This window comes from Pinus tabuliformis, chromosome 9, assembly GCF_031772625.1.
Source record: "Pinus tabuliformis cultivar Carrire ecotype Pingquan chromosome 9, CPIR1, whole genome shotgun sequence".
Lineage (NCBI taxonomy): Eukaryota > Viridiplantae > Streptophyta > Pinopsida > Pinales > Pinaceae > Pinus > Pinus tabuliformis.
In genome coordinates, this window is record NC_142307.1 from 230,715,830 (window position 1) to 230,730,993 (window position 15,164).

At 36.2% G+C, this 15,164-nt stretch overlaps 1 protein-coding gene and 1 pseudogene across 1 annotated transcript; both read left to right on the top strand.

The window, feature by feature from the left end:
* Positions 1 to 4,205: 4,205 nt before the first annotated feature.
* On the top strand, positions 4,206 to 4,877 carry LOC149148029 (uncharacterized; annotated as a pseudogene).
* A 4,928-nt stretch (positions 4,878 to 9,805) lies between these two features.
* LOC149148030 (uncharacterized) lies at positions 9,806 to 11,336 on the top strand. Its single transcript, XM_089442049.1, is given in 2 exon segments — positions 9,806 to 9,889; positions 10,650 to 11,336. Coding segments are annotated over 2 exon segments (771 nt in total).
* The last annotated feature ends 3,828 nt before the right edge of the window (positions 11,337 to 15,164 follow it).

A 15,164-nucleotide genomic window follows, 5' to 3' on the forward strand; every position in this document is an offset into this window, starting at 1 on the left:
GCAGTTGGTCTTTGCATGCCAACATAATGCATTTGATGCTGGTAAATTTGGTAAGGTTGGTGGGCATGACCATTGTAGAATGGTTGATTTTGACCGTTTTGAATATACGGCTGCCCACTATTTACAAATATTTGTTGCTTAGATCCTTGGTATACTGGTTGGAATTGCGGTTGTTGGTATTGCACTAGCCATGGTTGTGAAGCCATGTTCTGTTGTCTGATACTAACCGTTTGACCAAGATGAGGGGTAATTGTACCCGTTTGGACCTGTGTCATTCCACTAGTCGGCGATTGTGGTTGATTTGCAGGGTCAAGAGGCTGTTGCATTACAACCTAAGAAACCTGAGGTTGGCATACAACAGGCAGCGCTTGTACTTGCGACACCGTCACAATAGCTAGCATAGTTGGTATATTTGACATAGGTAAACATTGTTGCATCGAATATACAACTCTTGGTTGTTGAGGTAGTATCAGTACCCAACCACTAGACGTAATTCCAGCATAACCTGAATTTGTTGTGAACTCTCGTATGGCTGTCCTCCTGGAGGGGACAATGAAAGGGTATACTGCTCCCCATACGGCGGTAATCTGGTACTTAAAGGAATGGTTTTTTCTTGAGGAATGGACTTCCCAAATTGACATCCCAAAGGATCAATTTGTTGAGACTCAACATAGGAGTTTCCGGATACTATTCCGGATGAACAAACATGAACTAACCATACTGTCGAAATAGCCCCTGAGTGGGCTCCTTCTAGCGATTGAGAGCTAGTTGGGACAAATGGTATACCGATGAACATTGTTAGAGTGATAGCAAGAAGTTCTGTCGTCGCTGTGCCGGACGACCCAATCCTAGATGTTGACAGTTGTTCAGACATTTCTAGTCTATCCAAAAGATTACATAGCGATTCTACAGGAGCTTCCGCTGGCGGTAGACTAATTTCTGATGAAGAAGGATACAGAGTGATCCCGACTCCAAATTGCGATGGAGTACTAGATGGAGGATCCTCCAGAATCTCTTCTATAGCAATCAGACCAGGTGGAAGAGGTAGACCGTCAAGTTCGTAGAATATTTATGGTGCCGAAGAAAGTATGGAATCTGCAACGACAGATGTTTGGGGAACAACACTCTCCGAACCGGTTGTAGATGGAACTGGTTCACTGATACAAGTGTTTACCCTCAGACTAGGATTAGTACTACTGTCCTTTGGTGGCTGCTGAAATTATTCTGTAAAGGCAGGGATACGAGAAATGTTTGGAGTAAACAGAGTCTCTGATGTTGTTGGAACACTTGTTCTAACTTTACAAGGAGATTTGGAACCAGTTAAACGAGTTCGCTTTGTCCGTAATAGTTTCGATTCCGGAGACAAAGACGGTTGACTCGTAAGCCTCCACGAACAACGGGGTTTCAATTGACTTTCTTCCACGATTTCGGATTACTCGATCTACTAAAAATAAAGGGGAAGTATGTTTCTGAATTAGATGAATTTTAGATGCTTTTGACACAACTTGTTTTATCAATTTTAAAGAGTCGAGAAAAACAAAAGATGACTCTAGTCACCTTCGATTTTTAATGAGCCTGAAGTGACAAGTGCTCAGATGGACCTTTTCTGTTAAGGAGTCTGAAAAGGAACGAAAGGGACTACTCTGGAAATCTAGGTAGAGGAATTACCAAACCAATCGCAAAACTGCAGAATACTTTTTACGGTACCACAGTCAATCTTCCTGAATGCTGTGTTCAGTGCATTGCGATCGATAGGGCGGCAGACACGACTTCCTATGGATAAAGGATTAAGCCTATTGTGGTCTCCCAAAATATACTCGACGGTACGTGGGAGCACAAGTCCATACTAGCACTTATTGTCTCAAAGTGGAGGAATCACCCAACCAATAATGAGAACAACAGTTACCTGGCTTTACGATGTCGGAATATGTCTCTAGCCTAGACTTCTAGATGTTGTGCGTTAGATTCCAAAGCGTTGTTAGATTCATTAAATTTATTTTATAGTTGATCTTGCTTAAGAAATTTTCCTTTTAGGTTCACCGCGTGATGTAGATGTACAATTCCTAAAATGCAAGCTAAGGTGATAAACAATCTTTTATCTTCTTTGTGCAATGAAAATCCTAGCTACTAAGGAAAGAAAGACAAAATTCTTTCAACAAAGAGCAAAGAGCACGCACTATATGCACTGTCCTAAATCAAACCAATCAAACGGTCTAAATGGAAATGCACATGCATGTATTTGTTTTCAGCCTTCTTAATATGTGAATGATAAAAAGAAAGCTAATGCGCAAATCTGAATTATCTTTCAAGCGACAATTACTAACAAGTTTCTTTTCAAAATAAAAAATGAAGACAATGACAACACTTTGCGATTTGGAAATGAAGACTTGCTTTCGACACTAGAAAAACTACAAATTCAGATCAAATACAACAGTAATAGGGTAATCGACTATCAAGAGCAATCAGACTCTCTTCTATGACTGAAAACGACACTTGCGACACTTTCAAATCAAGAAACGACAGTACAATTACGTTACTTTTTTGTAAAGGAGAATTGAAAATGACTCAACAAATACACAAAAACATTTACAGTTCTTTGCACAATGGAGGCGGAATATGAGCAAGGAAAGGGGTTTCAAACAGAGGTGTACTGACTACAGGCAGCAAAATTCTTGAATAGATCTGAAAAGAGTGAACATAAACCAATATTCAGGAACAATGTCTAGTCTGATTAGCACACCTGTAACACAGTGAATTTGAAATGCAGCGCACCTACTACACTTGGGAAGTGCGCTGAATTTCAGATTCACAGAACAAAGAGTGCACTGGGCCAGAGACGAGACTTTGCTTGGGTTCCGGGTCACAGTTTGCAGTTCAGTTAAGGGATTTTGGACGAGCAAGTGGTAATCAGTAAATCAACAACATGGGTAGATCTAAGGAGGTTGCTAGAGCCACCACAAGGGCAATTAGAGAGTTTGTAAATCAGTTGTTTAATTCATAAACAAAACCCGAAGATTGACTGAAGCGGAATTTATCTAATTTGCATTTGCATAGAAAATGTAGTTCGAAAGCTACCTGGCTCGACTTTAGGCTCCATCTGTAAGTTTATAAAGTAAACAAATGTAGATAAACAAACAACCTAGTCGGTCCCCAGTGGAGTCACCATTTTTTTACAGGGAAAAGTGTCTATGCAGAACTACTAATCCCACTAAGGTGTGGTAGCTACCTTAGAAACAAACAAAGTAAAGCTACTTTCGTTTTCCTTTATGAAATATAGATGAGAGAAGAATAAAGGAGACCAACCTCTGTCTTGCGCTTGGTTCCTAGTTCGATTCCTCTCTCTTCTGATAGTCCTTTGCTACTTGCTTCCTTGTACACCCAGATTCACAGACTACCTGTAGAATCAAAGCAGCATAACACTATACAAGAACATGGATCTACTATCATAAACAATCTAGGATCAGATGTAAATTGACCATACAAATGCATAAAACATAAATGACACAAGAGTATGGAGGAAAACTTGAATAGCTTTATTGATAATCAAGAAAGAGGCAAGAGAGTTACAACCAGTTGTTTTGACCCAGCATCATCCTCTCAGTAAGTGAGCCCTTCTTCACCTCATGCAAATCTTAGATCACCCAACACTATGACGTTGCCTCAAGAAACCAACAACAATTCCTTACAAGATGCAAAATTCTAGCCTCTGGATCTCTGGGACGAGGGATCCATATATAGATATCTGTAAGGGAGATGAGTTAGCTTGTGATTTGATTAGTTTCTTCCCTCTGATAGTTCTTGCTTCCACTTGGAGATTGATGATCTCTTATTCATCCTTGGTTGAATTCAGAGAGGCAAGTGTCACAGGAGAAGTTTATGGAAGATTCCATGCCTCTCCACCTCGCGGATTGACACTGTCATTTGTCACTTCTCGCCCATCGCACCCCATAGAAGGGATTTTTGAAATGCAACGCACCCACAGAGTGTACTTAGGTGAGATGCAACGCACTTTTCCTATGGAGCAGGTGAAATGATCTTGTTTTGACTAGTTTGGAGCAATTTTTCATGGAGAACTTTTGGGAGAAGCTGTAATCAGTTGACCTTGTTCCTTTAGGGGTTAGAACAACACTTTTAGGGACTTAAGAGCCCTTGGTTTATGAACATTTTATGCTTGGGGTTGCAGTGCCCAAAAATCTCTATAACAACATGTGGTTAAAGTTTATTGGTGGTATAAAAGAGATGATCTATTGTATCCACTTGTTATGCTTCCTCCAAAAACAATACCACCCTTTTGGCATGCACTGTTCATCATTGTGGTCAATGATACAATGGTGCGGCAAGATGCAATGGTTTTCAAATGTGGTATTTTGATATTTTATAAGAATAGTCAAGGTCGTAACTATTAGAAACAGGGCTAAATGTTGACGTTGATTGAATACATTATGTTACTCTACCGTGTATTGCTTCCTACACCTGTTTGGTATCACTTCTTCTTGAACAAAGAATATGGTAGCCTATTTTTATCTTTCACAATAGGGTTGTACCTTACCTTTAAGCTGACATCAATTATATAGAAGATGCAATCATTATTCACAGCATTGAAGGGATTAACCTGCAAAGAAGTCCAATATGGGTCATATGCTACTATAGAGGATGTTATTGCTCCTAGAGACTTGTGCACAACCTGTGAGGAGAAATGGCACGCTCCCATATTATTACGTTATAAACAAATATTTTGTGAGGAATGTGTCTCGGAATGGTTCAAAAGGGAGAGGACATTTCCACTTTTTCATTATTTGGTAAAGCCAACTGATTTGAAGTGGTCAGAGACTACATCAAATCAGGAAAATGATTTACAACAAAGAAATATTACTTGACTTAAACTCTACACAACATTGGTGGTTTTATTGGATACTGTTGCTCTTTGAAGGACCAAATATTTATTGAGTGTGGGACAATGTTAACATGCTTCACAACTGAAGTACGCTTGGCTCCCAGAAAGTGCAATCACATGATGGATGCCACGATAAGGGGAATAAGCTCTAGGTCAACACAATGCCATGAAAGAGGGAAGGGTCGAATCTGTTATTGGACTCCAGCTTGACCACAACACCAGATTATCTCATATGATGCATTTCCAAGTGAGAAAGAAACATGTGGGAATTTTTACCATCGTCCTCGCTTGCTGTGATGGCATAGGTTTAGAACCAATGTGATGATGCATCGTTGTGCCATCTAATGCAGAGTCATCATTTTTATTTTTAGAATTATAAAATGTTTAGGCGATCCTAGTTTTATGAGGAAATTAATTTCATTTGAACAAGAAATTCGAGGAAGTAGTTGGTCCACCCACAGCATCATTCCAGGAAAAGAGGAACGACATTCCAAAAACAATTCCTATTTCGACATTTAGTTACAAAATCCATTTTATTCTTGGAAAATTGTTAATATTCACAATCTGCCCCTCTTGTATTTTGATTGGCTGTTAAAAGCCTTAATTTGTATTTCGATCCATATATAAGTTGAAGAGACTGCCTGGAGAGGGGGGAGTTAGTCAATTAATAGATCGATCAATAGATACACACGCATAGGCACGCACAAACACAGAACGAATGCATAGAATGGAGGAGAAGTTGGTCTCGATGTAGCATCACACAGTTATAACCAATGGATCACTTCTCCTGGTTACTGGAGTTAAGTGTTTGTCTACATAATGTAAAAGACTGATTTTAAATATTAATTGAAGCATTTATTGTCGTGTTCTATTTATTTGTTTGTTGCATCTAATGATTTTAATTCTTGTGTGAACCAGGTTACTAATAGAGGGTGCGAGCTGGCTGGGTTGGCCGCTAGACGAGCTCGACACCGCTCTGCATCTTTTAGATTAAATTTTATTTAAATAATTATTTGTTGTATGAAATTCTTATCATAGGATTTAATTACTTTCAGACTCTTTCCTCCTTCAAACTGATGTTATTTAATCAGGCAACAATGTTTTCCTTTCGAATGCAATATTGATTTGATTTTCTGCATTAGAAATTGCTCTTGGACTCAAAATATTTCCTTATATCAAATAAGGATTTCATCCCTTCAGAACTTCAAAATTTACAAGATAAGCTTATGCACTGACACTTTGCCTTTATGAGCTGTAATGTGCAACTTGAAACCATTGAATTGATTCAGATCCGTTTAATTTATATTCCAGAACCTGAGATCAACTTGAGTGTTCATGGTTTCAAGGTATTAACGCATTTATTCAATATATTCTTACAAGAAACCATATGTTACTCAGAAGCAGAGATCACTATATATATCTATCATTTAAAATCATGATGCTTGCAGAGCCGACATTTATGAAAAGGAAACTGCATCATGCTTGAAAAACGATAAAGTTTATTTTCCATTGTAGTCATCTTTAAACTTCTGGACAATTTTACAAGATTTATTTCTAGGGACAAGGAAGGCGAGGGAATCTATATTGAATCCATTTATTTCATAAGTTTATTTACACATTAAATATTGCCAATGCTTTCAAGTTAATTTTATAAAGAGGTAGATGCAATTAGAGTTAGTGAAGAATGTTTTTTTATTTGCTCATGAATTTATTCCAACATTTCTAGTCTTTTTGATATTGTGCCAACACTGCTTTGTTTCCAATTCCACTTTGCCTTCTGTTTGCTCGTACTTAGAATTTCCTTTCACATTGTTAAACAATACAAGATTTCCTTTTATTTCCCACATGATTTTAATTGTTTGGATCGGTGTATCTCGAATTCTGTTTTAGTGCATGATTTCATTTATTGTCGAGATTAATGCGCAAGATAGACTAGAATTTGTTTTGCAGGTTACCACGGGCTCTCTCTGGCTTTTACAATGTTGCGTCTCAAAGTTCATGAACTATTCAGACTGACAATTAAATTTTGATACATTTATAGACCCTATACCACACCTAACATTTTGGTTCCATTACTGGGGAGGCGCTTAGGGGATTGACCTTGGTGACTTGCTGCATTTGGTTTTTTTCCGTCACCTAGTTTCTCTTGTAATTTTATGTTCTTTGAATTTATTTCTTTCCTGCATATCTTCGTTGCTTTAAGATTTCTCATTTTCTCTCGTGTTGTAAGAACCCCCTGCATATATATATGTATATATATATATATATATATATATATATATATATATATATATATATATATATATATATATATATATATATATATATATATATATATATATAGATACATATATATACATTATTCATGTGCTAACAAATATACTAGTTGGCTTGTTAAAAACATGAAAATGGTATTTTGAGGAATCATTCAAATGAAGAGTTTTTATGCTGGTACAGAGACATAAAATTCATCCAATAAAGAATTAACAAGTGAAAATTTTAATATTTTTCTTGAACATAAAAATGATATTATTAAATCTTTGATTTCAAAATTGGATGATTTACAGGAAGAGCAGAAGAAGGATGATAAACCATTTCTTATCTTTTGCGCCAACTACAAAAAGAAACACTTTGGAAAGTGTCCACTCAGTAGCCTGAAGGTTTGCAAAATTTGTGAAGAGGATAATCTAACAGAACGTTGCCCAACACTACCAAGATTACTAAGGCACTCAGGAAATCAAGTAAGGAATCAAATTGACTACCAGGTATAACTCAAAACCCATCACCATTTGATACTTGGAATAATGTTTATTATCCTGAGTAGACTCCTTAACATGTTTATAATCCTACAGTTTCATGGCAAAATTTTAATCCTCCTCCAATTGAACGCCCTGCTTCATGGTCGCAGTGGCCCTCTCCTTGGCCCTTATCCTCAAGCTAGATATCTCCATGGCCTCAAGAATTGTTTGGATCCTTCTCTCTAGGGAAATATCACATGCAAATTCAATCATATGAGCACCAACAACAATCATAATTTCTTTCCAATGCACCATCAAGTCATCCTACTGCATGTTCCCAATTGCATGTGCAACCTTATCCTAGCCTTAATCCATATCCTAACCCAAACCCTAGTCCATACCCTTATCCATACCCTAGTCCTAACCCAAACCCTAATCCATACCCTAATCCTAGTCCATACCCTAATCCATACCCTAGACCTAACCCTAGTCTTAATCCAAAACCTAGGTCTAAACCTAGTTCAAAGCCTAACTCCAATCCAAATCTAAAGTTTAGTCCAAGCCTTAATCGAAACCCTAGCCCAAACCATACCTTAAACCCTAATCTAAACCATGAGGTTGCACAACTATTTGAAACACCTATTCTTCCTACTATTGAACAAAATGTCACATCTTCCATGTTGGGAAAGGGAACGAATTTGGAAACTTCCCCCATTACTGCAGAACATTTACCCAAGGAAGATATAGCTCAAATACCACCAGAGGAGCAATCTTTTGTTGGAACTTATTCTCAAAATGTTGTTGAAGCTCAAAACCCTAGAATATATCTCAACCATTCTTGTCAATTTAAAAATCAAATATTTGAGCCTGAACTTGAGGGATTTATCTTTGTCTTTCACCAGATTCTTTGTGCCTCAAGGAGATTGACTATCAATCCGTGGAAGACTTGCATCTGTTGGAGAATTATAAATATGTGGATTCCATTAAATCCTGGTTTCGAGCAGTCATCAACCCACCTTATTTCCTCATCATTCATAAATTCTTGATACCATGCCAATTGAAGCAATTGGTTTCTCACGCTTTGGTATGTCTTGAAGTATATGATTTAAAACTAAGTGTGAGTATAATCAGCATTTTGTTACTCACATGGTTTCATTGGAAGTACGCCTACACTTAAAGGTGATCTTTCTCTTCTTAAACGTAGGGTAAGGTAATATGAGAATAATGAATAAAGATGTATAACAACAATCTTGAACTTGTGATTCCCTAAAAGTGCAACTTTTGAAATTTCTATTACTATGCACTCTCATGGTAAGACTTGTCAGAAGAACTTTACACTTACTGCCTCATATTTTAAAGTGACTTTAATTATGGATTAATATGTCAGTGAAGGGTATTGTTATAAGTTACATGTAATACTTTTTCCTATTCTAACAAACTATCATCCATAAAATATTTTCAAGTTCCTCTTTGAAGGGATTGGTGAAAAACCTCCTACAGTGTACCATGCCTACAAAACTATAATAAGCTTTCATAAAGAACCCTGACTTGACCAAATCAATGAATCTTTTTAATAAGTCTTTAGGGTAGCATCACCAACCAATAAAGAATAGTAATTAAAAACTTTTCATGCCATCTTGTGCTCTTAAGGAGTAGATTTTCTTCCCCACCTATTAATTAACCTATCTGAGGTTAATCATAATCAAAGATTTTGTTTTAAACATAAACGAATTAATTGAGGGATAGGAGGTCTCATTATGAGCCAACCTACTATGATCATGGGTCCTAAGGAGAATGACATTACCACACTGGTCACCAAGCCAGGGTAATGGCTTTCAGTTGAAGAAGCTGGAAGACAAGAAGTCTCATCACGAGTCGGCTTGTTCATTCTTGTTAGTTCTTGTGAATGCATTATCGTTATCTGGTTACCAAGCCAAGAGAGTGGCCTTCAATTAAATTCTAAAAAGAGAAAAAGGTAAATGCTCTTAAATAACTCTGAGTCTATATCTAATAGGTGGGACACAAGAATTTCATGAGGTTAAAAGGTATCCTTGTCGAGGCTATAGACGCTTGCTAGCAGCAGGGCCATGTCTGTGGTATTAAAGTTAATTCTACACTATAATTTACTTGGTTGTTTTTTCTTTCCTTGAACTCATTATCAAACTCTTCGAGAATGGCTTTAAAATCCTTCTGTTGTTATACCTACAAGTTCTATCTTTTTGGAATGATTTTTATGGACGTGGGACCCTTAGTGCAGGTAATTCACTGTTCACAGACAAGAGGAGCTTCAACTATACATGGATAATGATAAAATGGTCACTGTGGGGAGGTATTACTATGTCTACTTTTAACACCATGGCTTTTAAATCATGTCACTCATATTTACAATGAGGATTTTAAAGTGTAGCTTCTGATTAGGGATGCCTCCGAGATATTTCCTTTTTGGAAATTTTAAAAGTTAGCTATTTTATTCAAGTAATAACACCATCCTTGAAATTTAGTTTTTCCATGGAAACTTTTCTTGAAATCAGTATAAACAAATAAGGAGTCCAACAAATACTCTGTTTTCTAGAGAAAGCTTAATCTAGCGCAGGAAATGTGATCACACATAATTGCAAGAACATCTTTACAAATGCCTATAAATGTTTTTATTTTTATTTTTCGCAAGGTAGTGACAATACTATATTTTCTTGCATGAGGACATGAAAGATGGTCAGCAGGGGGATATTTTGGGCCTCTGTTTTGTCCTATTATTACTCGAAATCTCTCATGTTGTTGTTTGGCTAAATGATTATTTTCAAGAATACTCGTTACTTCCCTTATTTTATTAGGATTAAAACATTATTAATAAAGGTTTTTATGTTGAAGGTTTAAAATTGGTTCGATCATGCCTTTATATAGGCTTTGGTCCTACATTTACCTTCTTGGATAGTGTAGCAGATTCCTGCACCACCCAATAGATTCCTGTACCATGCAATAGATTATTGTACCAATTGGGATTCTTGCACCAGTTATAGTTGGCTTCTGAAGAGTTTCTAAACCACTCATTTTCAATTCTCGTTGGCATCATATTGGTATTTTTATTACATGTGGTTGGAGTTTATTGGTGGTATAGAAGAGATGATCTACTCTATCCACTTGTTATGCTTCCTCCAAAAACAATACCACCCTTTTGGCATGCATTGTTCATCATTGTGGTCAATGATACAATGGTGCGACAAGCTGCAATAGTTTTCAAATGTGGTCTTTTGATATATTATAAGAATAGTTGAGGCCGTAACTATTGAAAGCAGGGCCAGATGTTGACTTTGGTTGAATACATTCTATTACTCTATCGTGTATTGCTTCCTACACCTGTTTGGTATCGCTTCTTCTTGAACAAAGAATATGGTAGCATGTTTTCATCTCTCACAACAGGGTTGTACCTTACCTTTAAGCTGACATCAATTGTGGAGAAGGTGCAATCATTCTTTGCAGCATTGAAGGCACTATCCCGCAAAGAAGTCTGGTATGGGTCATATGCTACTATAGAGGAGGTTCTTGCTATTAGAGACTTGTGCACAATCTGCAAGGAGAAAATGCACACTCCCATATTATTATGTTATAAACATATATTTTGTGAGGAATGTGTCTCAGAATGGTTCGAAAGGGAGAGGACATGCCCACTTTGTCGTGCTTTGGTAAAGCCAACTGATTTGAAGTAGCCAGAGACTCCGTCAAATTAGGAAAATGATTTACAACAAAGAAATATAAATCGGCGTAGACACTACACACCATTGGTGGTTTTATTGGAGACCATTGCTCTTTGAAGGACCAAATAATTTTTGAGTGTGGGACAGTGTTAACTTGCTTCACAACTGAAGTACGCGTAGCTCCTGAAAAGCAAAATCACATGATGGATGCCACAACAAGGGGAATAAGCTCCAAGTCAACGCAGTGCCATGAAAGAGGGAAGGGATCGAATTTGTTATTGGAATCCAGCTCGACCACAATGCCAGATTATCTGATATGATGCATTGTCACGTGAGAAAGAAACATGTGAGAATTTTTACCATTGTCCTCGCTTGTTGTGACGGTAGAGGTTTAGAACCAACATAATGATGCATCATTGTGCCATCTGATGCAGAGTTTTTAGAATTATAAAATGTTTCAGGCGATCCCAGTTTTCTGAGGAAATTAATCTTATTTGAACAGGAAATTATAGGAAGTAGTTGGTCCACCCATAACATCATTCCAGGAAAATAGGAATGACTTGCTAGAAACAATTCCTATTTCTACATTTAGTTAAAAACTTTATTTTATTCCTAGAAAGTTGTTAACATTCACAATCTGCCCCTCTTGTATTTCGATTGGCTGTTAAAAGTCTTAATTTGTATTTCGATCCATATATAAGTTGAAGAGACTGCCTGAAGAGGGGGGAGTTAGTCAATTAAAGATCGATCAATAGATACACACACATAGGCACGCATAGACACGGAAGGAATGCATAGAAGGGAGGAGAATTTGGTCCCAAAGTAACATCATGTAGTTATAACCAGTGGATCACTTCTCCTGGTTGCTGGAGTTAAGTGTTTGTCTGCATAATGTAAAAGATTGATTTTAAATATTACTTGAAGCATTTCTTGCCACGTTCTATTTATTTCTTTTTTGCATCTAATGATTTTAATTCCTGTGTGAACTAGGTTACTAATAGAGGGTGAGAGTTGGCTGGGTTGGCCACTAGACCAACTCCACACCATTGTGCATCTTTTATATTAAATTTTATTTAAATAATTATTTGTTGTGTGCAATTCTTATCATAGGATTTAATTACTTTCATACTCTTTCCTCCTTCAAACTGGTGCTATTTAATTAGGCAGCAATGTTTTCCTTTCGACTACAATATTGATTTGATTTTTTGCATTAGAAATTGCTTTTGCACTCGAAATCTTTCCTTATATCAAATAAGGATTGTGTCGCTTCAGAACATCGGAATTTACAAGATCGACTTATGCATTGACACTATGCCTTTATGAGTTGTAATGTGCAACTTGAAACCATTGAATTGGTTCAAATCTGTTTAATTTATATTCCAGAACTTGAGATCAACTTGAGTGTTCATGGTTTCAAAGTATTAACACATTTATTCAATCTATGCTTACAAGAAACCATATGTTACTAAGAAGCAAAGATGGCATATATATTTATGTCATTTTAAATCATGATGCTTGCAGAGCCCATATTTATGAAAAGGAAATTGCCTCATGTTTGAAAAATGATAATGTTTATTTTCCACTGTAGTTGTCTTTAAACCTCTGGACAGTTTTACAAGATTTATTTCTAGGGACAAGGAAGGTGATAGAATCTATATTGAATCCATTTCTTTCATATTTTTATTTACACAGTAAATATTGCCAATTATTTCTGGTTAATTTCACACAGAGGTAGATGTAGTAGAATTAGTGTAGGCATAATGGTTTTTTATTTGCTCATGAATTTATTCCAATATTTACAGTCTTTTTTATATTGTGTTGGCACTGCTTGGTTTCCAGTTTTGATTTCCCTTCTATTTGCTCGTACTTATAATTTCCTTTCGCATTGTTAAATAGTATAAGGTTTCCTTTTATTTCCCGCATTATTTTAATTATTTGGATTGGTGTATCTCAAATTCTGTTTTAGTGCAGGATTTCATTTATTATCGAGATTAATGCACAAGGTAGACTAGAATTTGTTTTTCAAGTTACTGGGGGATCTCTTTGGCATTTCTAGTGCTGCGTCTCAAAGTTCATGAACTATTTGGATTAACAATTAAATGTTGGTACATTTATAGACCCTATATTTCACCCAATAGGTTCTATCTCCCTTCCAGTAGAAGCTAGAGAACGAGTGAAGTTTTTAGCCTTCTGCAGGCGGGTTCCTGCGTACTGGTATGAGTCTGCACTAGTACAAGATTGTAAACAACTTTTTCTTTATCTTAAAAAGAATACAAAGATGACAACAACAGGTGGTTTTCTCCCGCTTTGGGTTTCCACCTTAAATCCTAGTGTTCATGTGTGTTTCTTATGTGTGATGGTTTATTTTGTTATTACAACACATGGTTATTGTTTATCTAATGTTTAATAAAGTTATGATACGCTGGATGAAGACAAACATATGATGAATTAATTGAATCATGATTTCACTAGATATACATTAATTGTCTTCAGAACAGTCGCGTACACACACAGGTTCCTTTCATTAAAGTCGTCTATAGAAATTTGAATATGAAATGTAAAAAGTTTATGATTTGAAAATATTGCTTCACGCCCCCTCTCAGTATTTTTTCCAACAATTGGAACCAGAGTGGGTCCTTTGGTAGAAGCTTGATCGCTTGAAGGAGATATGTTGTAACAATGGGAAAGAAGCAAAAGAAGAAAGCACCTCAAAGGAAGAATACATCTCAAAGGAACAGTGACAGTGGGAGAGACACTTGGCTATTATGTTGAATCAATTATTTAGATTCAAAATCACCTCAGATTGAAGATGAACAAGAAAAAGAATTATCAGGTACTAATTTTTGGTCCTCTGGTGATACATTTCTCTGTTCATGCAATATTGAATATAATGAATGTGAAAATGAAACAACTGAATTCTCTCTTATGGGTGAAAGTGAAAAATAAAGGCAGAAGTTAAAAGGCTCATAGATAAAATTAGAGATCAACAAGATCTATTTGAAAAAAGAGATTGTACCTACAAAGAAGAGGTTGCCAAGTTAAAAACTTAGTTAAAGGAAGGAAACAAAATAAGGAAGAAATATAAAGAAAAGGAAGATCAATGTCAAAGGTTGCATGATGAAGTGACATCATTAAGTAATCAAGTGAATAAAAATGACACAACAACCAAGGAACTTATAGAAAGAACTAGTTACTATGAAGGTATTGAAGCAAAGGTCGTCTCTCTAAAAGAAGATCTTGAAAATTCAAATAAGCATAATGAAGGACTACTTCAAGCATTTGAAACAAGAAAATGAGATTCTCAAATTAAGACAACACGTGGAAGGAGGAAGAAAAGTTGAAGAAATCACGAAGAAGCAATATCTGGAAAAGGAAGAGCAATATGAGGTTGAGGTAAATATAATAAAAGGTAAAATAGAAGAAAAGCATAAAATTTTATGATTTCAAGATAGTACTAAGATTTTGGATAGTATTCTTAGTAGTCAAAGGTCTCCTACCATCAAATATGGTCTTGGTTTTCATGAAATTTTTAAAGTTGAATCTAGCTCACAAGCTGAGGCAAGAAATCCTAATGCAAAATTTGATATGCTCAACAAGGAGATAAGAAGTCAACTCCATCAACAACCAAGGAAAGAAAGTCTTCAAAGAAAATCATTTACTCCTAACTATAGAAGTATTAATCAATTATTTCCTTTGATCAATAATGTTGAATGTTTTATATGTCATAATTTTGGACATGTTTCAGCCAGATGTAGAAGTAGAATGTTTCAAGCTAATAACCATCTCACAGAAATATCATCAACTTACAGGTACTTTAAGGGATATTGTTTTTCTTGCAAG